General features: G+C 35.3%; 1 protein-coding gene across 4 annotated transcripts in view; it reads right to left on the reverse strand.

The window, feature by feature from the left end:
- Positions 1-15,248: 15,248 nt before the first annotated feature.
- TTC29 (tetratricopeptide repeat domain 29) overlaps positions 15,249-26,218 on the reverse strand; it is a 243,729-nt gene continuing 232,759 nt past the window's right edge. For 3 of the 4 annotated variants that reach the window (XM_055111882.1, XM_003815851.3, XM_034959219.2), the window contains 2 exons: positions 15,702-15,768; positions 15,249-15,405 (listed from right to left, as the gene is read on the reverse strand). In XM_055111882.1, the coding sequence (XP_054967857.1) occupies positions 15,375-15,405; positions 15,702-15,768 (98 nt within the window). In that variant the 3' untranslated portion in view covers positions 15,249-15,374. The remainder of the gene's footprint in view (positions 15,406-15,701; positions 15,769-26,218) is intronic. The other variant, XM_055111881.1, reaches the window with a different exon arrangement.

Genomic DNA, 26,218 nt, shown 5'->3' on the forward strand with positions numbered 1-26,218 from the left:
CTTACCATAAACTAGGATGTAATATATATTCTTAGTCTGTCTCCTTATGCATTTGTGAGACAGTTTCTTTGAAGCATGTTCTCAGAAATGGAATTGCTGGTTCATAAGAATCTTTACCTCTACTAGATATTGCCAAATTGCTCTCTAAAGTGTTCTATTTCTCCACATTCTCACCAACACTTGGGGATTATTAGAATTTTAAATTTTTTGCCAAATTGGATGAGTATAAAATGTTATCTTTTTAAATTATGCATTTTCCTGATTAGTAACTGTAAGGGTGTTTATATTAATATTTTATATTTTATTTCATTTTAATATATTATAAAATAATATTTTATTTTCGTATTTCATATTAATATATTTCATATTTTATTGGCTATTTGGTGTTCTTTGTCTATGAATTGTCTGTTCTTATACTTTGCCCATTTTTCTATTTTGTTGTCTTTTTCTTATTGATTTGAATGTTTTGTTCAATTCTAGATACTAATATTTTATTAGTTATATGTATTACAAACTGTTTTATATTTACTCTGTTAATGCTATGAGTTAGGAGCAGATGGGCATGTGTACCCAAACAGACTTTTGCCTGTGTGTTTATTACCAACTTGTTTGAGTCCGGTGAGGCAGATTATCTACATACACAACAAGCTACATGAAGCAAATTTATTACTTACACATAGGCAGCAAGGGACAACAGAAACGTAAGATTCAGAGTGAGCTGGTCCTCCAAGGCTCAGGAAATCTTCCAGGGTCACATGGAGTCTCAGCTGTGTGTGCCTTACTTGTACCACAGCTGAAGGACTCCCAAAAGCAGCCCACCCAATGTTATATATCCCAGGGGCAAGTTGACATGCTGGGCTAAAGCACTGAAGGACATCCTGTTTCTAGGGAAGACAGGAACAGAGCCCAGGCTGTGCCAGCCAGTCCCTCCCCTATCTCAGGATGTTGCATTCCTAGAACATTCTACAGTTATTCTTGAAAACTACAGCTAAGAAGAGGGGAGAGAATTGGGTCTATCCAAGGCCACCCAGAGAACTGTCCTGGCACTGTATTTAACCATATTCTTTTTATTATTACTTTAACAAATACCAGCTTTATGGAGGTAAATTCATACACCATGAAATTTACTCTTTAAAAAGTGTACAGTATGGCCAGGTGTGTTGGCATGTGCCCGTAGTCCCAGCTACTTTGGAGGATGTAGTCCCAGCTACTCACAAGGCTGAGGCAGGAGGATTGCTTGAGGCCAGGAGTTTGAGTCCAGCCTGGGCAACATAGCAAGATCCTATATCTAAATAAAAAGCATACAATTGAGGGGTTTTTAGTATATTCACAAGACTGTGCAATCAGCCTCACTATCTAATTTCAGAACATTTTCCTCACCCACAAAAGGAACACTACACCAATTAGCAGTCACTCTCTTATTTCCCTTTAAATCCTCCCTGTCCCAGGCAACCATTAATCTACTTTCTGTTTTTATGAATTGCCTATTCTGGATAGTTTTTGTAAATGAACTCATACAATACATGGCCTTTTGTGTCTGGCTTGTTCTACATAACATATGGTTTTCAAAGTTCATCCATGGTGTATGTACCATGTATACAACATGTATATATATTTTCAATACTGAATAATATTTCATTGTATTGATATGCCAAATTTTATTTACCCATTCATCAGTTGTTGGACATATGTGTTGTTCCACATTTTGGCCATTATGAATAACGCTGCCATGAACATTTATGTACACATTTTTGTTTGAACATATATTTTTAATTCTTTTGGGTAGATACTTAGGATTGTAATTACTGGGTCATAAGTTAACTCTATGTTTAACTTTTTTTTTTTTTTTTTGAGATGGAGTCTGGCTCAGTCACCCAGACTGGAGTGCAGTGGCATGATCTCGGCTCACTGCAAACTCTGCCTCCTGGGTTCATGCCATTCTCCTGCCTCAGCCTCCCAAGTAGCTGGGACTACAGGTGCCTGCCACTACACCTGGCTAATTTTTTTGTATTTTTAGCAAAGATGGGGTTTCACCGTATTAGCCAGGATGGTCTCGATCTCCTGACCTCGTGATCTGCCTTTCTTGTCCTCCCAAAGTACTGGGATTACAGGCGTGATATGTTTAACTTTTTGAGGAGCTGCCAAACCTTCCAAAGCAGCTGTGCCACTTTACAGTACTACTAGCAATGTATGACGTTTTAATTTCTCTACATCTTCTACAACACTTGCTATTATTCACCTTTTTTTCTTATTGCCATCTAAATGGGTGTAATGTGCTATTCCATGATAGTTTTGACTTGCATTTCCCCTGTGCCTAATGATATTGAACATCTCTGTGTGTACTTACTAGCTACTTATGTATCTTCTTTGGAGAAATATATATCAAATTATTGTTTCATTGTAAAATTGGGTTATTTGTCTCTTTAATTGTTGAGTTGTAAGAGTTCTTTATATGTTAATTTTCTTTATTTTAAGCATAAGAAAATTAATGTGCAGGGAGGTTAAGTAACTTGCTTAAAGTCATATAGGCAGTATATAAATGTTTTATACAAAACATGGCAATGCTTTTAGAATTAAGGGCACTATGAATTCACTGTAATTATCTGCTACTTAGAAATTTGTCAGGATTTTTGGCTTGGAGTCCTAGTGGCTACCATATCCCATGACAAAACGTTTGGATGTGCAGTATTGGGCATACAGTGAGTGTTGTGTGTTGTTGGGCTTATAGAGATTCTTCTTGACATGATTTTGCTAGTTCCGTCATGAGTAAGTGATTTTATGGTAAGAAATTAGACATCTAAGATGAATATTTCTCTCTGGGAATGAATTTTTTTCCTTATTGTTACTTAATAAGTAATTTCAGGTTCTAAATTTTAGTTTCAAACATATGCATTTATAAATATGTACTTTTTCATGAATCATGGATCTATAAGTATAATTTCTTCCTTTTGGTACTGGTATGCTTTATGTTAAGATAAATTAACAAAATTTATTTCCTTTTCCTATACTCAGACTTACTGTACTGACATTTTGAATTGTCTATCTCTATTTTGGCTCTTATTCTTTAACTACTATCCATATTCTGTTGACTTACAAATTATTATCTCTAGACTGATCTCTATTCTGAATCCTGAACTTTTATGTCTAATTGTCTCTTTAACCTCTCCTGTAGGAAGTTTAATAAACATCTTTAAACTTGTGTCTAAAATAGAGCTCTTGATTTCACCTGCAAAGTTTGATCTTCTTTTAGTTGTTCTCATCTTAGTAAATAGTACTGCTAATCATACTAATCACTAAGTTACTCAAGACAAATCTTTAGGATCTATCCTGCTGATCTTCCCCTTTGTTTTACCATGATCCCATCAGCAAGCTTATGGATTGTTGCTTAAAGTATCTTTTAAACCATTTGCTTTCGTCCATTTTCACTGATACTCTTATTCTTAGTGACTCATCTACACTCGCTTGGACTTCTACAGTAGCCTTCTAACTGGTCTTCAAGGTTCCACTTTTGCCCTCCTATAATCTCCTCCCTACACAACAGCCGAAGTTATCTTTCAAAAACAGATAAGTTCACATCTCTTCTAGGTTCAAAAGTTTTGAATGTCTTCTCATTGGTATTTAGGATAAAATCTGAATTCTTTACTCTGGTCTAATGACACTTATATGTATCTTAGTCCATTTCTGTTGCTGTAACATAATATCACAGACTGGGTAATTTATAAAGAAAAGAAGTTTATTTAGCTTATGGTTCTGGAGGCTGAAAAGTCCAAGGCATGGCAGCAGCTTCTGGCAAGGACTTTTGTACTGTGTCATATCATGGCAGAAATGTGGAAGGGCAAGTAAGCACATGCAAAAGAGGCCACAAGAGTGAGGTGCGCTCACTCTTACGATAACAGCATTAACCCCCTCTTAAAGGCTCCACTTCTTAATATTGTTACAATGGCAATGTTTCCAACACATGAACTTTTGGGGGTACACATTTAAACTATAGCAATCGGTACCTGCCTGTTTCCTTAATTTCATCTGGTGCTACTCTCTCCCACTCATTTATTGCAAGTACATGATCCTTCTTATATTCCATAGAAAATTGAAACTCTTTCTTGCCTTAGAGAATTCACATTACTGTTCTCTGTGCTAGAATATTTCTTTTGGCTTTTCATACTGCTATCTTCTTCTCATCTTGCAGGTCTCAGTTTAAAGTTACTTCCTCAGAGAGACCTTCCCTTGTGACCTTATGTAAAATTGTCCCTTTTCCATTTTTATCTATCATGTCTCCTTTATTTATTTTAGGGTTTTATAACAATCTGCCTTGTTTATTTACTTATTGTTAAGACATTGTTTGTATCTTGAATTTTGGCTCCAGGGATGTGGGCTCTTTGGTTTTTTTCACTATAATTAACAATATTCTCAGTGCTAGGTGCTGAGGTGCTAGGTGCTATCATTATTCTCATTGAATAACGATAGTTCAGGAGATGTAATTTAAAAGCCAGAATAAACTTATAGCATTTTGACAATTAGGAAAGGTGAATAAATAATTACATTGGGAACCTTGATCTTAAATGAATTATGTCACGTTAAAAAGAAATTATAGCTTTCTACAATGTGTAAAGTGCACAAAATGAAGACTTTATTTTATGTGGCTTTGATGGTTTCCTTCCTTCCTTCATTTTTTAAAAAGCCCAAATTGAGCCTATATATATAGTTGAGTGGCAGATTTAGAATCAGAAACTTTTGGAGCTGGAAAGGATGAAAAATATGATGTAGTTGATTTTATTGGTTAAGAAACAGAGGTTCAGAAATGAGAAACATTTTCCCCCAAGGCCGTAGATGGTCAATGGAGAGAAAAGTCCAGGAATTATTTTGTCTCTATTACATATTATTTTTATTTTGCCAATAATACTTGTTCATTAAAAACACAGAAAAATTTAAAAATAAATTAATATTATTTAAAATTCTATGTTTTAGAAATAATTAATGTTTTGTGATATGTTTTTTAGGAATTGCTTCTATGCATATTCAGTAATATAAATAAGCCAGTAGGAATTCCAGGAATTGCTCCTAGACATATTCACTAATATAAAGAAACCAATTCAAACCTACATGTTTATTTGTCTCTCTCTTGTCATTTTAAATAAACATGTCTTTTTTCCTCATTTAATAGTATTATAATATTCTTTTTTCTGCCATTAAGTATAGTACCAAATCCAGGGATGATATTACAAATATTTAATGATTACTACTTCAAAGCCACCAAACAATCAGAAAGAACAGACTGTGGCCTGGGGGTTTCCTGCTGTAGGAGGCATCAGTCCTTTAATTGCTAGATCAAAAGGTGGGACCGTGGTCTTCCTAGGGGAGGAGCTGGGAGAATATCCAGGACTGGGTAGGAGGTGGAGACCAAGGCAATACCTTGTTGACAAATGCTACAGAAATATTTCAATATTTAATAACTAATTTATATTTTTTTGAAAGGCAACCCAAATATCAACTCTATCATCATTTTTAGTTATTGTATTTTATTCCATGGTGCAATAGAGACTTTTAGCATCCAAATTGTCCCACCTAAATCCCTGGAACTTGTGAATATGAGGAGATATCTATCCCATGAGTGTATTCTGGTATATGGCACAGTTGGCTCTAAGATGGAGAGAATATTGTGTGGGCCTAATCTAATCACATGAGTCCGGAAAAGCAGAGAACTTTTTCTGGCTGGTTGCAGAAGAGGAAGTCAGAGAGCTTTTAAACCTGACCAAGACTCTATTATGTAGCACTGTTGCTTCTAAGATAGAAGGGACTATGTGAAGGAATGTGGTGGCCTCAAGTTGGTGAGGGTGGACCCTGGCTAACAGGCAGCAATGAAACAGCGACCTCAGTAACTGCGAGGAACTGAATTCTTCCAAGAACCTGAATGAACTTGGAAGCTGATTCTTCCCCACACTTGTCAAATAAGAACTCAGCTTGGCAGATACCTTCATTTTTGCCCTGGGAGACCTAAGCAGAAAACCTAGTCAAGCCTCCTTGGTCTTTTGACCTACAGAACTGTGAGATAATAAGTGGGTATTGTATTAAGCCACTAAATTTGTAGTAATTTGTTACAGCAACAATAGAAAACAAATGCACTTGCTAGGAAGGTACTATAGCTGATTTGACCGGTTATTTTATATTGGGTATTTAGGTGGAATCTAAGTTTTATCTCTTTGCTTTATTTGTTCTTATGCTAGCACAAGAAAGAAACTTCAATAAACAGCTTTTTACCTTCAGTATTTCTCATTTGTCTCTTTATTTCCTAAGATAAATTCTTAGAAATGAAATAGCAGAGTTAAAGTGTTTTTAAAGGCTTTTGGTGCATATTGTCAAATTGTTCTCTGATTTTTTTTTTTTTAATTTACATGGCTACCTCTTTTTTTAAACCCACTTTTTTTTTTTTTTTTTGAGACAGAGTCTCGCTCTGTCGCCAGGCTGGGCTGCAGTGGCGCAATCTCAGCTCACTGCAAGCTCCGCCTCCCAGGTTCAAGTGATTCTCCTGCCTCAGATTCCCTAGTAGCTGGTACTACAGGCACCCACCACCACGCCCAGCTAATCTTTGTATTTTTAGTAGAGATGGGGTTTCACTATGTTGGCCAGGATGGTCTCGATCTCTTGACTTCGTGATCCACCCACCTCGGTCTCCCAAAGTGCTGGGATTACAGGCGTGAGCCACCGCGCCTAGCTAAACCCACCATTTTAACACCAGTTATTCTTTGTAACTTTTGATAAAATGATAGGTAAAAGATTAGTGTTACAATGCTGTTTTAATGGGCATTTCTCTGAAGACTAGGGGCTGTACAACATGTTTAAATGTTTAGGGATTGTAGGCAATGATAAACTTTTTGTTCTGTAAGGCGGTATTTACTCAGGCTGGTAAATTATAGATTGTTCAAGCAAATAACTAGTAAAAGGTTTTTTTGTTTTTGTTTTCTTTTTTTTAAAGTATTGAGCCAGGCACAGTGGCTTATGCATGTAATCCCAGTACTTTGGGAGGCTGAGGCAGGAGGATCACTTAAGGCTAGGAGTTCAAGACCAGCCTAGGCAATCTAGTGAAACCCCATCACTACCAAAAAAAAAAAAAAAAAAAAAAAAAAAAAAAAAAAAAAAAAAAGAATTAGCTGAGCATGGTGCTGGTAGTCCCAGTTACTCAGGAGGAGGCTGATGCAGGAGGATCCCTTGAGCCCAGGAGTTCAAGGCTGCAGTGAGCTATGATCATGCCACTGCACTCAGCCTGGAAGACAGAGCAAGATTCTGTCTCAAAAAAAAAAATTGAGATAATTTGTATATACTCAAAATTTTGGAGAGAATTTCTTAAATCAATTGCAATATCATAAAATGTATAGCTATAATTCTACAAAGAAGTGTTATTTGATGTAGGACTTGAGAAGTTATATACCAAAGCAAGATATTTGGAAGTACAAAGCAACTTTTAGTGAAGTACTAATTAAATCTACATTATTTGTGTCTTTTTTTCTTTAATGTTCAGTCAATTCAGATAATTTTTAAAAATCTCATAATCATTACATGGTCACATTACTGTCTAGGGTATACTTATCTATAGGGTGTGTGTATGGGAGGCAGAGAGAAGATAAATATCAATAGTAACAATGGTAATATAATACATTTCATTAAAAAATCTGGGTAAAGTAATATTGGAAAGAAGACATTAAAGCCTTTTGCTTTAATAGAAGCTATGTTCATTACTTTTTCTAAAGACTTCCTATATTTCACCTTTAAATGTGGATCTTGAAAGTTAACCAAATATGTCTTCTGTATTTTGACATATACCATCAACCCTATGTAGAAATGTATATCACTACCCTGGGAGAGGAAAGGAAGGCCCCCTAGAAGGGAAGAACTGGGGCACGGAAGAAAAATACAAGGGCCTTAACAATTAGATCAAAATATATTGTCCAGGATTTTTTTAGTGTTATATAGTGTGGGAGCACAAACATACTTTTTTTTTTTTTTTAAGAGGTGGGAGTATCACTCTGTCACCCAGGTTGGAGTGAGTGGTATGATCACAGCTCACTGCAGCCTCAAACTCCTGGGCTCAAGCGATCCTTCTGTCTCAACCTCCCGAGTAGCTAAGACTATGGGCATGCACAGCTATACATGTGCTAATTTTTATTTTTAGTAGAGGCGAAGTCTCCCTATGTTGCCCAGGCTAGCTTTGAATTCCTGGGCTCAAGCGATCCTCCCTCCTCGGTCTCCCAAAATGTTGGGATTACAGGCATGAGCCACTGCACCTGGCCCATGTTTGTTGCCTATAACCTGAGATGCACCCCCCGCCCCGCCCCCGGCCGCCACCACTACCATCTTCAGGAATCTTATTACATACAGTATGAAAACGAGAAAAGGAATGATGCCTAAGCAATTTTTTCAAAGGAGAAGTTAAAAGCTAAAGTAATTATAGTATATTATAGAATGTTGTATTTTAAGCACTGTCATTTTGATAAAAATGGAATCAGGGACCATTGTAAATGCTTACATGTTCTCAGTGAGTGGTCCTGGCTACATTATTTATGGGAGGATCTTTTACAGATAAGAACTAGCATTTGATGCTATTGTGATTTGCATCTATCATCCAGAAAACCTTGATTTTGTTTTCAGATTTGTTTTCAGTTTCACAAATAAAAATGAATCAAATTGAAATTTAAGGAGAAAGCTCCTAAGAAACCTTTTTGATTAAATCTATCAGAAGGGATAGCACTGTGGCCATTTAGCATTTGATTGTAAATTCCAGTTTCTGTTGACCTTGCTGACAGGTTTATGTTTGATATATCTAATTTTCTGAAGTGTTTTCAAAGATGTGGGCATTTTGATTACAAATATTCTCACAAAACTTTCCAGACATCTTTTTAAGGAATGTGAAAACTAATTTAAGAAGACACTATAGCAAAAAGCAGTTATTATAGAGGAAAAAAGAAGTATTTGTTATTTGAATTTGAACTTCGAAGCTAAAATTGTTCTTATAAAAGGAAATAAAGTTTTCCCGTGGTTAAACTAGTTTTTAGAGTGAGATGAGATGGGGCATTTGTAATGTAATGGTTATGGTTAAAGAAACATTATATAACAAAGTAAGAGCCTAGTGCGGTGGCTCACGGCTGTAATCCCAGCACTTTGGGAGGCCAAAGTGGACAGATCAACTGAGGTGAGGAGTTTGAGATCAGCCTGGCCAATATGGTAAAACCCCATTTCTACTAAAAATACAAAAATTAGCTGGGCTTGGTGCCATATGCCTGTAATCCCTGCAACTCAGGAGCCTGAGGCATGAGAATTGCTTGAACCTAGGTGTTAGAGGTTGCAGTGAGCCGAGATCCCACCATTGCACTCCAGCCTAGGGGACAGAGTGAGACTCAAAAAACAAACAAACTAAACAAAAACAAAAACAAAAACAAAAAATCAAAGTAGGAGAATCTTTAGTATTTAATATTTTTTATTGTTAAAATATACATATATTCATGTATGTGGGAAAAATTTAAACAATACAGATGTATATAAAATAAAAAGTGAAATTGTCCCCAACCCTATTCCCTAGAGATAATCACAGTTCATTTGGGGTTTAGATTACTCAAGATGTCTTTCTATACACATATAAACATATACATAATCACAGGCATGCACAACTACATTATACACATACAATATGATCAAGCTGAATCTACACTATAGCCATTCGCTTTTTGTTTTATGTTTTAGAAGTCAACTTTATTGAGTTATAATTTACATAGTAAAATTCATCCTCTTATATGTACAGTTCAATTAGCTTTGACAAATGTATGAAGATACACAATCATAACCATAATTCAGATATAGAATATTTCCTTATCCCCCAAATTTCCTCATATTGTTTTATAGTCAATCTTTTTTCCTCCAACCCCAGCTCTTTGCAGCCACTAGATCTAATTTCTGTTCCATAGTTTTGCCTTTTTCAGAATGTTATATAAATAGAAATTCTGTGATTGGCTTCTTCTACTTGGCATAATGCTTTTGAGGTTCATCTTGTTACATTTATCAGCAGTTGCTTCTATTACATTGTTTAATTTTATTTCATTCTACAAATGTACCACAATTTGTTTATCCATTCACCAGTTGATGGACATTTGGGCTATTTCTGGTTTTGACTATTATGAATAAAACTACTATAAATATTTATATACAGGTGTTTGTGTGGATGTATGATTTTATTTTTCTTTGGTAAATAATTATGAGTGGGATTCCTCTATCATATTGTGTGTATTTAAGTTTATATGGAACTGCTAAACAGTTTCTAAAGCAGCTGTACAATTTTTCATTCCCATCAGTGATTTTGAGAGTTCCAGTTGCTCCAAGTCCTTATCAGCCCTTGGTACTGTCAGATTTTTAACATTTTAGCCATTCTAGTAGGTGTGTAATAATATCTCTCTCTCTTTTTTTTTTTTAGATGGAATCTCGCTCTGTCACTGGCTGGAGTGCAGTGGTGCAATCTCAGCTCACTGCAACCTCTGCCTCCTGGATTCAAGTGATTCTCCTGCCTCAGCCTCCAGAGTAGCTGGGATTACAGGTATGCACCACCACACTCAGCTAATTTTTGTATTTTTTAGTAGAGACGGGGTTTTACCATGTTGGCCAGGATGGTCTTCATCTCTTGACCTGGTGATCTGTCTGCCTCAGCCTCACAAAGTGCTGGGATCACATTTCTCTAATGTGCTGATCACATCATCTCTAATGATGCTGAGGATCTTTTCATGTGCTTATTTGCCATATGTGGATCTTCTTTGGTGAAATGCCTGTTCAAATATTTTGCCTATTTCTTAATTTGCATTATTTGTCTTATTATTGAGCTGTAAAAGCTCTTCACATATTTTCAATACAAGTACTTTACCAGATAAGTATTTTGCAAATATTTTCTACCAGTCTGGGACTTGTCTTTTTATTTTAACATTTTCAGAAGAGCAGGCATTTTTACTTTTGATGAAGTATACTATATCAATTTTTCTTTTATGGTTTGTGCATTTTTGTCTTCTAAGAAATCTTTGCCTAACTAAAGGTCACAACAATTTTCTTCTATGTTTTCTTTTAGAAGTTTTATAGTTTTAGCTCTTACATTTAGGTCCATGATTATAACTTGATTTTATCTTGACAATATACCATAGGCATCATTTCATGTCAGTAGAGTAAACTTTACTTCACATTTTTAATGATCACATATTATATTGTTGTATGGATGCACCATAATTTATTTAGTCATTCCCAAGTTAATGAATGTTTAAGATGGTTCCAATTTCACAATATTACAGATGATCTGAGATAAGCATCCTTATAAGTGAATATTTATGCACTTGTCTGAATAGTTTTGAAGAAACTATTTCTAGAATAGAAATGTTAGCTGATAGAACATTCTTTTTTTTTTACATTTTCATAAGTACTGCCAAATACTTTGACTTCACAAATTTTTTTTATCAGTTTTTATTCCTATTAATAGCATATGAGAATGTGTCTTAGTTCATTTTGTGTTGCTATAACAGACTACCACAGGCCGGGTAGTTTATAATGAACAAAAATTTATTGGCTCACAGTTCTGGAGGCTGGAAAGTGCAAAATTAAGGGGCTAGTATCTGATAAAAGCCTTGAGGTGTCATCTCATAGCAGAAGGGCAGAGAGAGAGTGAGAAAGAGCAAGAGCTTGAACCTGCAGCCTCAAGCCCTTTTATAATCAGCATTAATCCATTCATGAGAATGAAGCTCTCATGACCTAAACACCTCCATTAGGCCTCATCTCTCAAGCCTGTTGCCTTGGGGATTAAGTTTCCAACACGTGAACTTTGGGGGACATATTCAAGCCACAGTGGAGTGTCCTTCATCCTAAACCCTAGCCACACTGGATATTTTCAATCTTTTAAATTTTTGTTAATTTGATTGGTGGAAAATGATATCTTATTGGTTAGGTTAGAGTTGCTGTATTATCATATACAGTACTTTTATATTTAGCTTTTGAGGAGCTTATGTACTGTTTTCCATTGTGTTTATACCATTCTAAAATGTGCATTCTCACCAGCAATGCACAAGTGCTTCATCTTGGCTATCTTTTATTGTGTGTATTAATCATTGGTATTTTTCTTCTCTGGATTGCCAATTTGTATCCTTTGTCCTTTTGCATACCAAGTTGTCTTTCCTTTCTGTTTTTCCTTCTCTTCATCTTTATTAATTTATTTTAAAGAAAGTATCTGTATTTTATGGGCATTGGGGTTTTTTGTTGCAATTTATTTTGCTCTGTCATTGATCTTCTAACTTTAATGACTTTTTCACTGTATGGATCTTTTCAATGTACTCTAGTATGTTGTAGAGTTTGTCTATTCTGCACCTGACCTTGATTTTTTGCTTAGGAAGGTGTTCCCCAACCCGATATTAGAAAAACATTTCCCAGTGTGGAATTCTGATGTATTTATAGTTCAGTTTGATTTGATGATGTGAAATAGTGAACACATTATGGATTTTGTTTCTGTAGAGATAACCAATGTTCTCAGGACATTCCTTATAGAGTCTATCCTTCCCTCATTGTTTTGAAAAGCCACCTTTATCATATACTAACTTTTTATATGTAATTTCTGAATGCTCTTTTCTGTTTCATTTATCTATTTGTCCCTGGCCAGCATCATTTTTAAAAAATGACTCTTCCTAGCAAAACAAGACATTTCTGGGAAAAAAGAACTTGGTGGTGATCACTGTAAAAGGTGCATTCTCAGATACCATCCTTAACAACCTTATTTCTGTCTCAATATTTTGTAAGTCTAAAAGCAGATATCTGCAGTTGTTTTAAAGAGAGAAACCTACTTTAATTTTAATTCTAGGGCAAAACCCATGGAAATCTGTGGGCACTACAAAAGATTGTTCAGGAATCAGAGATACTGTGGAAATTGGTTTTACTGATTAAATAAACAATACAAGAAAACACTTTTTCACCCATATATCTTTTCAATTATTTTTTGATATTTGCATTGACTCATGTTCATTACACTGATACACTGAATAATTTCCTTGGGCAGAGTGCTAAAATTTCAATATCATGTGGAAAGCAGAGTGATTCTACACACTGCAGGGTGAGTCTCTACTCTTCAATCATGGAACATTCAAAGGAACCTAACATTTTTTAAAAATAATTTCAACTTTTATTTAGATTCAGGGAGTATATGTGCAGGTTTGTTACGTGGGTATATTGCGTGATGCTGAGGTTTCAGGTACAATTGATCCTGTCACTCAAATGGTGAACATAGTATCCAATAGGTAGTTTTCAACACTTGCCCCCTCCCTCCCTTCTCTAGTAGTTGCCAGTGTCTACTGTTCCCATCTTTATGTCCATATGTACCCAATATTTAGCTCCCACTTATAAGTGAAATCATGTGGTATTTGGTTTTCGGTTCCTGTTATTAATTCACTTAGGATAATGGCCTCAAATTGCATTTATGTTACTGCAAAGAATATGGTTTCATTCTTTTTTATGGCTGCATAGTATTTCATGGTGTATATGTACCATATTTTCTCTATCAACCCCAATGTTGATGGGCTCCTAGGTTGATTCCATGTGTTTGCTATTGTGAATAGCGCTGTGATGAACATCTAAGTGCATATGTATTTTTCGTAGAATAATTTATTTTCGTTTGGATATATACCCAGTGATGAGATTGCCGGGTAAAATGATAGCTCTTTTTTAAGTTCTTTGAGAAATCTCCAAGCTGCTTTCCACAGTGGCTGAACTAATTTACATTCCCACCAACAGTGTATAAGCATTCCCTTTTCTCCATGGCCTTGCGAGCATCTGTTTTTTGACTTTTTAATGATAGCCGTTTGACTGGAGTGAATACAATCTCATTGTGGTTTTGATTTGCATTTCTCTGATGATTAGTGATGTGAAGCATTTTTTCATGTTTATTAGATGCTTTATGTTTTCATTTGAAAAGTGTCTGTTCATGTCTTTTGGCCATTTTTTAATGGGGTTACTTGGCTTTTTTGCTTGTTATATTAAGTCCCTTATAGATTCTGGATATTTGACCTTTGTCAGACGCACAGTTTGTGAATATTTTCTTCCATTCTGCAGGTTGTCTATTTACTCTGTTAATAGTTTCTTTTGTTGTGCAGAAGCTTTTTAGTTTAATTAAATCTCACTTATCCATTTTTGGTTTTGTTGCAATTGCTTTTGAGGACTTGGTCATAAATTCTTTCCCAAGGCCAATGTCCAGAGTGGTGTTTCCTAAGTTTTCTTCTAGGATTCTTATAGTTTGAGGTTTTACATTTAAATCTTTAATCCAACTTGAGTTACTTTTTGTATATGGTAAAAGGCAGGGAGTCCAGTTTCATTCTTTTGCATATGGCCAGACAGTTGTCTCAGTCCACTGAGTAGGATGTCCTTTCCCCACTGCTTATTATTGTCGACTTTGTCAAAGATCAGTTGGCTGCAGGTGTGTGGCTGGGTTCTCTATTCTGTTCCATTAGTCTATGTGTCTGTTTTTACCAGTACCATGCCGTTTTGGCTGCTATGGCCTTATAATATAGTTTGAAGTTGGGTAATATTATGCCTCTGGCTTTGTTCTTTTTGCTTAGGATTGCTTTGGCTATTTGGACTCTTCTTTTGAGAAACCAGATTTAAACTGTATACTAACCAAGATTAAATGGGAATAAAAGGCTTTATTGTTGGTAATGTACTTAATTCATAAATTCCCTTAGATCTTCAGATCTCCGGAAATTATACATGTAACCATCTCAGCTGTGTTCTTTCATTTGCAAGACACATTAGGTAAGGCTTGTAAGATTGAAGGACTTAGTTAAACTTTTTAAGTTGACATGGATAAGTTTTATTATGTGCTATCAGCTAAAAGTATCATAAAATATACTGTTACACAGGTAAAGAAAACTGTTTCAAACAAGACTTATCAGTATGGTAGTCTTAATTGCTTATACTCCTTTTATCTATGTTGAGAAGTTTCCCTAGAGTTTTAGCAAATATTTTCCTACATGAATTCAGCATGAAAGATTTTCTTAAGCTTGTAATTATTTTCTCATTAGAAAATATTTTCTTATTTTGGTTTCATGGTATCACTATTTCTTGTGGAATAGTGGATAAGAGGAAATCATTTATTTCATGGATGATTGCTGATATTTCTAAGAATTGGAATATATTTTATTTTCATGGATTTAGATGTTTTGGATTAAATTTATAGTAACACACTGAAATGCAAAATCCAATGAAAAGAGTCATAGTCCGTTTTATTATAACTCTATATTATCTGTAACATGCTCCTATTACAAGTATTGAAGTCTAAGGTGACATGATGGATTTCTTCTTGCTTTGATGTTAAGTGAAAAGCTGCTTTAAGTTTCATTTTTTTGATCACCTGGAAACCTGAAATAAAATAAATTATAAATTTAACTTTTATACTGGGCTAGAAAGCAAAGAACATTTGTTTTGAAAAATAATTTGTTTTCTGTAATTTTCAGATGTGGCTTCAAAATTAAAAATACTTAACCTTATGTGACATTTGAAAATAAATCTGTGATTTTTTTTAAAGCAGTGTTTCAGTATTAAGGTTATCAAGTGCTGGATGAAACTCCTCTTTTTGTGTTTGGAGAATGAGATTATGCTTAGTATATTGCGCAAAGTGGGTACTTAATAGAAACTTTTTACTTGATTTATCATACCTACTGAGTTCTTCCAAACGTTCTGAGTTTTGAGATACAGCTTCCACTGTGGATCCTCTAAACTCTTCTAAAAAAAAATACACAAAGTTAATAGATTATCATGAACACAGTTTATAGTTATTTTGATCTTGAACCTGGGAATCCCTTTTCAGGGATATCTGTCCTTATCACCTATAAGATAAGGGTGTATGTATCACCAGGGCAGATTGTATTGTACAAAGATGGCCACAACAATCTCTCCCACTCCACATGTTCCTGTACAGCATGATCTTGTCAATCCCCCATGAAGAAGTAGAATCCAGTTTTCTTCTTGAAATTGAGCTACCCTTAAGACTCTTTTGTGATCAGCTGAATATGGAGGAAGTAACAAAAATGAGTTCTGGGGCTAGGTCCATAAAGGCTATGCAGCCTCTACCTGGTTATCTTAGGATACTTTTTTTGGAGGAAGCAAGTCACCATATAAGTCCTCATACCCTGAGACTGCCATGCGGGAATGGCCACATATAGATGTTCTAGCAGACAGTCCCAGCTGAGTCTAGCCTTCCAGCCATCTTGGCCAAGTCTCCAGCCTGTGAGTGAAGCTGCCTTTGACCCTTCAAACCAGCCCATCTGTCAGCTGAATACTACTTAGTGACTTCAGTTAACGTCCAGCCGAGCCCTGCCTGAATTCCTAATCCACAGAATTCTTGTGATATAATAAAATGGCTACTGAAAAGGCCACCTTTTGTTGGGTAAGATGACTTTTAAAAATAATACTCAAAAGGAAAATTAATTTAGGGAGCAATATAAAGTACCCAAATAATGAAGTCAAATATGGGAAGTTTATATATATCTATCTATCTACATGTATGTGTGTATGTATATATATAAATACATATATAAACAAATATATATAAAAACTTCCCACATTGACTTCATTATTATGATATTGTGATAATGAAATCAAATATGGGAAGTTTATATATGTAGATATATGTGTATATATGACTTCGTTTATCATATATTATATGTATATCTATATACATAGAGAGAGCCATGTTAATTTGTTACTTAACTTTAACTTTCATATCTGGCCTTTTATTTTTTATTTCAATTCACTGGGATTAATCTAATAAGATACTGTTTATTCCTGTTTATGACAGGCCCCAGTTTTCAGGTCCCTCCCTTCATTCTATTTTTTATTACCTTTCCTGTTCTGTCCCCGTCTCCTACCCACTGAAATTCCTGAAAGAGTTCCACTTTGCCTTTTGGAATATTTGATTCATTATTTTAGCAAAATGTCCTATATCCTTACCCTATTTTCTGAAATTCCTTTTACTTTCTTGCTCTAACAGAAATTTGTCTCTTCTCTCAAGATACTATCAGCCCAGAAACCCGTTTTTGTTATTGATTTTCTCGGTCTTCTCACTACTGGACCTGAAGATGGGTTGGTGTCCTCTCCTCCTTGTTCTTTCAGGACCCTTGCCCTTCCTCTTTCCCTTTCTAACACTCACATCATTAGATTATACAGTCAACCATTTGTCACTATTGTGATCTATCTACAAAAGGAATCATTCTCAGTTGATGTTATCATTGCCTCATTGTCACTGTACTACTACTTTCTTAATTTAGTAATTTCAATGTAAAGGTAGAAGATTATTCCACCCTAGGTCTCAATTCCTTGACCTCCTGTTCTTTTACATCTTGTCCTTTACATTATCACAGCCATTAATTCTCCTGGTCATACTTAGACCTTGTCATTATCAGTAACTATGAGCCCCCTCTAGCTCATTTTCCTGCATTTAACTGTTTGGCTGCCTCCTTTTGTATTTCCAGATCACTCCCTCTGGTATCCTGACCCCAGCAATTCTTCTACTTCATTGGAACCTCCAATTCTACCACCTTTTCATTGTTTTTCCTCATTTTTCTGTCTCTTCTTCCTTCCTTATATAATTTAAATTCCATGGTTATCTACTTCCTTGCATAAAGTCTTAATTTCTCTTCTTTTCACTTTGTTTGCTTACTTGGCAAAAGTATAGCCCTAGTTAAATCTAGTTATCTGCCTACTCCTCTCCTGCACTGTATAGTTCAATATGGCTGGGGAAAATACAACTGGCCTGAGATGCCTCTTCTTAAATTCATGGCCACAAACATTAAGTAGACCCTTACACTTCCAGGCCATTCTATGAGACATTCCTAGTCCACTCATTCTTCCACTCCCCTAGATGACTAAATCTTCTATTTTTCTCAAACCTCCCACCCTCCACTTTTCTCAGCTGATGATTTATTTTCTGGCTTCATAGAGGAAATAAATGACAATAGGGAAAATTGTCCACAAGCCTTGTGGCAAGAGTTACTCACCTACTGCTTCTGTTCTGTATACTCTGCCTTCCCTTCTGTTAGTACCAATGAACTGCCTAAGGCCTATCCCTCTACTTCTTCACTAGATCTCATGCCCTCTTGTCTAGACAAGACAGGGTTTCAGTCCTTCCTTCTGCCTCCCACTCATCAGTGCTCTTCCTCTCTATTAGATCTTCCCTATCAGTAGAGAACTATTTAGTTAAAGCCATGTGACTAAGTTCTCAGCAATGAAATGAGCAAAGTAATATACAGTCAAGTGTCACTTAACGACAAGAATACCTTCTAAGAAATGAGTCATTAGGTGATGTTGTTGTACAAACATCATAGAGTGTACTTACACAAATCTAGATGGCACAGCCTACCACATAGCTAGGCTATTATATACTATAGCGTATTACTTCTGGGCTACGAACCTGTTCGGCACATTACTATAGTGAATATTGTAGGCATCTGTAACACTATAATGAGTATTTACTATAGCTAAACATAGTAAAGGTAATGCATTGCACCACAGTGTTATGATGGCTAAAATGTCACTAGTACATAGGAATCTTTCAGCTCCATTATAAACTTTTAGTATCACCACTGTGTATGGCATATATTGTTGACAGAAATGTCCTTACGCGGTGCATGACTGGATACTTCTTCTGGGTCTGAGTGTTAGACATTGGGTACTCACTCGCCACAGGACTGTTGGCTCTTGGTTCCATCACTGCAAAAACACTCATTTGGATTATAACCTAGGTTTTGCACTATGGGTCTGACTTAAGGTGTGATTTGAGATGTTTGATCTGTAGGACTTCAAGGGAGCTGGAAGACTGAGACCAGTACCACTCTAGTAAGGGAGACCAGAAGCAACAGCATGTTGAAGTGTGATATTTGCTTATACGATCTACATTTCAGTAGAAATTGGCACTTCTTTGTTGCTAATAGTAAAGACTCTGAAATGGTAGATTCAAGTGGGCAACAAAAAGATCTCATTTATACCACCACTTAGCCTATACGTTACAAAAGCAATAGAATCAGCCAGTAAATGCTAAATTGCTATAAATCCACCATCGCATCCCTTTTTTGAAAACAATGGAATATAATATTTATATTATACAGTATTCTATGTAAACAAGATTTTTAAAATGTTATCTGTAGAGAAGGATGAATTGAAATGGAGAAGACATTACCTGGTAGTTTGGGGACTGGAAAGGTAAATGAATTTTTATAATTTTGGCATGCTAAACATTTGTAGTGGCCTTACTCTAAAAAAGGGTAAATAACTCATTCATAAAGGTTGTGTCAGAGTTTATAGACTAGACCCCTGGTAATGGATTCAACCTTTCTGCAACAAACCAAAAGTATTGTTGTATGCTCACATGAATATACAGTAGTCATTACCTTAAATTTAAAACTCACTATAAGCAGCAAACACAGAGAGCATGATATGAAGGCTGTATTGTATCAGTGTGGTCTGCAGAGAATTTCTTCATATGGTTTTTGCCTTGTTGAAATATATGTTGCAGTTCAAAGCTAAAGGGATTACTTTTGAATAGTCATCACAGAGGTTGATTACATTCGTATATCATATTTAGCTGGACCCTGCAGGTTATTATTCCATTAGCTACGCCGGTCCTGCCATTGTCAAAAAGTTGATCACCTAATGTTAAAAGACTGTGCTTTCTGTTGACCTTATCATAATGACTCAAAAGCTTTTGTTAAAAAATAAAACTCAGATTATGTTTTATGAAACTGATTAAGAATAAATACTGCGTATAAACTATGCTCCTATCTTATAGGTGATCGTAACATTATGCTATTATTAACGATGAGATGTTCTGTTTTTGTATTTCAGCAGATTTTATTGATAGTCATAGATTCAATTTTAGTAGAAACAGTACTTCTCTCTCACTGATAGTAAAGAGTCTCAGAAACTGATTTCTGAAAAAGGAACAGAAGTCTCCCTTCCCCACCATGTAAATCATATAAAATTACTCTGGAAGTAAGCCAGTATATCAATGTTAATATAATGGCACATCTACAATGGCCTGCTTACAATATGATTTTACAAGGCCACTGTACTGAAGAGAACGAAGTTCTGTTTGGGGGAAATGTGTATATGAACTGAAAACTTGTCAGTCACACTTGATAATGAGAAAATCCCTTCCAATAAATAAATAAATAAATAGAATATTTAACTGTTTATTCTTAATATGATGGTTGTATAGGTTCACTCATATAATTACAATGAGAATATCTGATTCAAGGCTATGAATCTGGTTTTTATAAACCCAGAATCCCATTACCAATAAAAGGCTTATTTAGATAAGCTTGACTTTTAAATTATTTTATTATGAATTAGCCACAAATAAGGAATGAAATGAGAGCTCATCTTTGAAAAAGATATTGACAGTTATGACTTTATTATTTGAAGTAACATATAAATTTTTTCATTAAAATCACATTACGAAAGCTGTCCTTTGGGAACAAAGATGATTTTGACGCTATCTCAGTTGAACAGCTAAGTCCTTGAGCTGTGTTCCCAGGAGTGATGATGGATTGACATAGACTCATGTGTGCTCTTTGGCATGGTCTACCTTGTAACTGATGGTTTGTAAAACGGCTGGTCAGGGATGCAGGCTGTGATCCTGGAACACAGCCAGACACTAATTTTGGCCTCATTAGCACTGTTCTCTTAATCAATTGAACTTTTCAGCAGAGGTTTCCTAATATTTCTTGTACTTGCTTGCCTTTAGCTACCCACTTGATACTCACAATAGATGAGTGGGTATCAGTCAGGAAGAAACAGATGGCACATGCAACTGGGATTTTGAAGAGACTTTAATGAAGGGACTATTAAGAGATGAGGGCAGGGCTAAGGAGCTAATAAGGGATATTGAGGCACCTAGGGACTTGCAAAAGAGGGTGCCATGCCATTATCATCTCTGGGTCTAAATTCAGGGTAAAGAGAGAGGATGGTGCCACTGGACTTTGGGTGAGGGCAGAGATTTAGAAAAGGGACTGCCTTTTCTAAATCTAGAAGTAGCAGTTGTAGACTGTCACAGTTGTCAGGAGCTGAAGTGAGGGACAGAGGAATAGTATTCTAACTCTCCACCTTCCTAACCTCTCATCTGCTGGTGACTCCCTTTGGCTAAATACATACGATGAAGCCAGAAAGCAAGTCAGCCTGTGTGATGCAGTCTGAAGTCAGTCTCCTGGGACACAGAGCAGAGAAGGTGGGAGAATTGATCGTGTGTGTGTGTGTGTGTGTGTGTGTGTGTAAGAGGTGGGGGAGGGGAAACAAGTAGCATATAATAACCATAAAATGCAAATGTTTTCCTTTAGCAAACATTTAGTCATGTGAAGTGTGGTTTGAGCGTCAACATATTTAATGTTGGCATATAATTGGGTGTTTCTTCGTTTTCCTCCTCCTCCTCCTCCTTGTTCTATAATATTGGTTTGTCATTCATGCATTCATGGCTTTCTCATCTTACAGTTTTGTAAAAAATTTATGAATCAAAGCCTGAGATTATAGAGTTAATCTCACTCTATCAAAAATATGTGATTTGGGGGGTAATATTTTTCTACATTTTGTTGTTAACAAAACAAAAAGTTAATCTTTCTTATCTGTGTTTTGAAGTAGAAATCATGATGTGGTAATTCTATATCTGATGAGTATAATAATCAAGATGGAAACTTTTAAGGCAGGAGACACTTTCAAGTTTGGATAGACTCTCTTAAGTGTCAAAAACTGACGTGTTCTTTCATATTACAGGATCTGGTATATATCAATTCCCTTGCCAAGGGCTTTTATTAATATTCAAGCAATTAAAATTTATGCAAAGATCAGAAGTATATTCCAATTCAAAAGTATAGGGTTTTTTTTAACCTTACACACCATTATTCTGAATAAATGGAATGCAACTAGGCCTGAATGAAGCATTGAAGATACCATATTGACATAGAATGATACTGAATTTCTTTTTCTGGGCATCTAAACTTTTAATGAGAATATCTGATTCAGGTCTATTAATCTGTCCAGACACTAAATACTTTCTTAAGATAAATAGTGTGTTAATGTCTTCATATAGTTCTTTTTATTTCTCTGATTGTTGCTACATTATAAATCCCGCAATTTTTTTCTATTCAAGACAGTGTAACAGAAATCAGATTGACTCTTTTCCTAAAACACTCCTCGCTACCCAAAAAATCCTGAACAAAATATATGAAACAATGATTTTGAAGACACTGGACATCAGACAACAAAAGCCAGTGATTTCTGAAAGACAAGAAATATGTTTGAATACAAAACATGCAAAAAGGCACAATGTGGAGAAAAAGCAATCAAAACTGGCCCAGAACAGACATAGTTATTAGACTTAGGAACAAAAACAAAGTTACTCTAACTGTATTTTAGATATTTAAAATGTTAAGTAGAGACATGGAAAATAAAATAAAACATTAATAAACTTGAAGACAGAGTAGTAGAAACCGCAAAATGAAGAAAGAAGAGAGTCAAAAAGATGAACATATTATCAGTAAACCATAAGACAGCTTTAAGCAACCTAATAGACATTTACTGGCATTCTAAAAAGGAGATTGAGAAAGAATTGAAACATAGTTTAAGAAATTGGGCTGAAAATTTTCTAAAATTGCTGAAGACTATAAACCCATAGATCCAAGAAGCTCAACAGACCCCTAGCTTAAGAAACTTAAAGTACGAAAAGAAAAAGAAAAAAAAAACCTATAAAATGTACAATGCCATACCCACTGAAAATATCTTTTAAAAATGAAGGCAAAAATAAAGGCTTTTCAGACAGACAAAAGCTGAAGCAATTCATTAGCAGCATATTTGCACTACAAGTCCTCAAGGCAGAAGAAAAATGATACCACATGGCAATCTGGATCTATGTAAACAAATGAAGAGCATCAGAGCTAAGTACAATGCATGACAACGTTGTACAAAGGTGAGAAGGGGAGAAATGGAAGGATGTAATTGTAAACTTCTTCTTTTTTTGAGACAGGGTCTCACTTGCTGCAGCCTTGACCTTACAGGCTCAAGCAATCCTCCTGCCTCCTCAGCCTCCCAAGTAGCTGGGACTACAGGCGTATGCCACCATGTCTGGCTAATTAAAAAAAAAAAAAATTCTGGTAGAGATGGGATCTTGTTTCATTGCCTACTCTGCTCTTGAACTCCTGGCCTCAAGCAATCCTTCTGTCTTGGTGTCCCAAAGTGTTGGGATGACAGGCATGAGCTAACATGCCTGGCCTATAAGATTCTTATACTATGTTTTACTGTTGGTGGGAATGTAAATTAGTACAGCCATTATGGAGGTTTCTCAAAAAACTATAAAACTAGAACTATCATGCAATCCAGCAATCCCACTGCTGGGTATTTATAAAAAGGAAATAAAATAAATACATTAAAGGGATACCTGCACGTCCATGTGTATTGCAGCACTATCTACAATAGCTAAGATATGGAATCAACTTAAGTGTCCATTAACAGACAAAAGGATGAAGAAAATGTAGTGTATATACCCAATAGAATACTATTCAGCTACAAAACAGAATGCAATCCTGTCATTTGCCACCACAGAAATGAGCCTGGTGAACATTATGTTCAGTGAAATAAGGCAAGCACAGAAAGATAAATACTGCATGTTCTCACTGACATGTAGAAGCTAAAATAATTCCAGCTCTTGGAAGTAGAGAATAGGATAGTGGGTATTAGAGGCTGGGAAGGGTCGGGGGATGGGAGAAGGTGGGAGATGTTGGTTAATGGATACAAAATTACAGCTAAATAGGAAGAATGAAGTCTGGTGTTCTGTAGAATTGCAGGGTGGATATGGCTAACTATAATTTATTGACATTTTCCAAAAACTAGAAGACAGAATTTTGAATGTTCACAACACAAAGAAATGATAAATGTTTGAGGTGATGGCTATGCTAATTACCCTGATTTCATCATTACACATTGTAAACACGTATCAAAATATCATCCTGTATTCCATAAATATCTACAATTATAATGTGTCAACTAAAAATAAAAGGGAAAAAATTCTTACACTATGTGTTAAATGATCTAATGTCACTTGAAGGTAGGTTGTGAAAAGTTAAAGATATACACTGATCATTATTTTTGTTTTTACATTTTAGTTTACACTTTTCATTTAAATATTCTGGATAGAAAAAAATAAGATTTGAAAAATCAACATCTCTCGAATCTGAAAATAAGAAAGCCTGTCTCTAATTTAAACATTAATTTGAAAACTTATCCTTCTCATATATTCCCCTGATCTGAGGCTTGAAGATAAGCTAATGAATTCAAAGAAATAACCATTTCATTATCACTCAGAAAGTTTAATTTTCTTGACCAAATTATGTGCAGTGTAATACATATAATATGAAACTAAATGCTGATAGGTAGGTTTGAATTTTCTTTTTCTGGTTACTTCAGAGTAACAGTTTGGAAAATATACAAGCTCTGTATTCATGTTCTTTTCATATTCTCGTACTTTAGAACAGAGAATTATATGAGATAATTTTTTGTAATGCCTTATTGAGGTATGATTGACATAATAAAAGTTGTACATATTTAATTTATAAAACTTGATGGGTTTGGAGCTAAGTATATGTCTGTGAAACCATTCAAAATCTATGCTGTAAACACATCCATCATCCAGGGGATGATATTTTTAATGAATAATCCAGAGATGTGAAAATGAATGTTTTTGTAAAAATTGAGTTTTCTAATGTATGTTGAGATTTCCAAAGAAGAGATACTGTAGATATACAGTATCCCATCCAAATATAGTATTATAAGATGAGTAAATATATATATCTGGTCAGCAGCAAAGTAGTTCCTAGAAATAACATCTCTGAAAAACCCAAACAATTCCCTCACCAAAATTAAAAATCAAAACCCTGTACATCCCAGCTAAGATATTCTTCCTCTTAAATTTTCATAAGAATCAACTGGTCTATTTAAAACAATGACAGTGAGAAATACATTTTGAAAGAAGTCACCAGTTTCCAGGTGACCTATATGTCTGCTACTCAAAGTGTGGTCTCCAAACCAGGAGCATTAACATTACCTGGAGCTTGTTAGAAATGCAGAAATGTAGGCCTCACTTCAGACCTAGTAACACAGAATCTGCCTTTTAACAGGATCCCAAGGTAATTCATTCGCCCATTAAAGTTTGAAAATCCTTGCTTTATGGATTTATATTTAACTATGTAGAGTAGGAGTAAAATATTAATAGCACGTTGGAAAAAGGAGTTGTAGCTGCTTGGCTGTTGTTCAGTTGCAACATTTAGATAATAAGTAAATATAAATTTTTTCCCATGGATTGAGAACATATTTTGTAACAGGGAATGTGGTCAGCACTTGTATGGTTATTATTATTAGTAGTAGTAGTATTTTCAGATGGAGTCTCACTCTGTCGCCTAGGCTGAAGTACAGTGGCACAATCTCGGTTCACTGCAATCTCTGCCTCCCAGTTCAAGCGATTCTTCTGTCTCAGCCTCCCAAGTAGCTGGGATTATAGGTGCCCACTATCATGCCTGGCTAATTTTGGTATTTTTAGTATACATGGGGTTTCACCATGTTGGCCAGGCTGGTCTTGAACTCCTGACCTCAGGTGATCCGCCCACCTCAGCCTCCCAAAGTGCTGGGATTACAAGTGTGAGCCATTGCGCCCAGCCAGCACTTTATTATTTAGCTTTAATTTTTAATTGTACATTGACAAATTATAATTACATATATTTATGGGGTACAAAGTGATGTTATCATCTATGAATACAATGTGAAATGGTTAAATCAAGCTAGTTTGTGTGTCCAACACTTCAAATGCTTATCATTTTTTTATGGTGAGAGCATTTGAGAATTACTGTCTTAGAGATTCTGAAATGTACAATACATTATTACTGACTATATTTACCATGATGTGCAATCTATCTTAAAGAAAAAAACCTTATTCCTCCTGTCTAATTGAGGCTTTGTACTTTTTTACCATTATCTTCCCATTTCCCTCACCACTGATAACCATCCTTCTGCTCTCTGCTTCTTTGAGTTAGATTATTTTAGATTCCAATATAAGTGAGAACATTTTATATGTGTCTTTCTATGCCTGGCTTATTTCATTTAGTATACTATTCTCCAATTCCATCTATGATATTGCAAATGA

Source organism: Pan paniscus, chromosome 3, assembly GCF_029289425.2.
Source record: "Pan paniscus chromosome 3, NHGRI_mPanPan1-v2.0_pri, whole genome shotgun sequence".
NCBI classification, from domain to species: domain Eukaryota; kingdom Metazoa; phylum Chordata; class Mammalia; order Primates; family Hominidae; genus Pan; species Pan paniscus.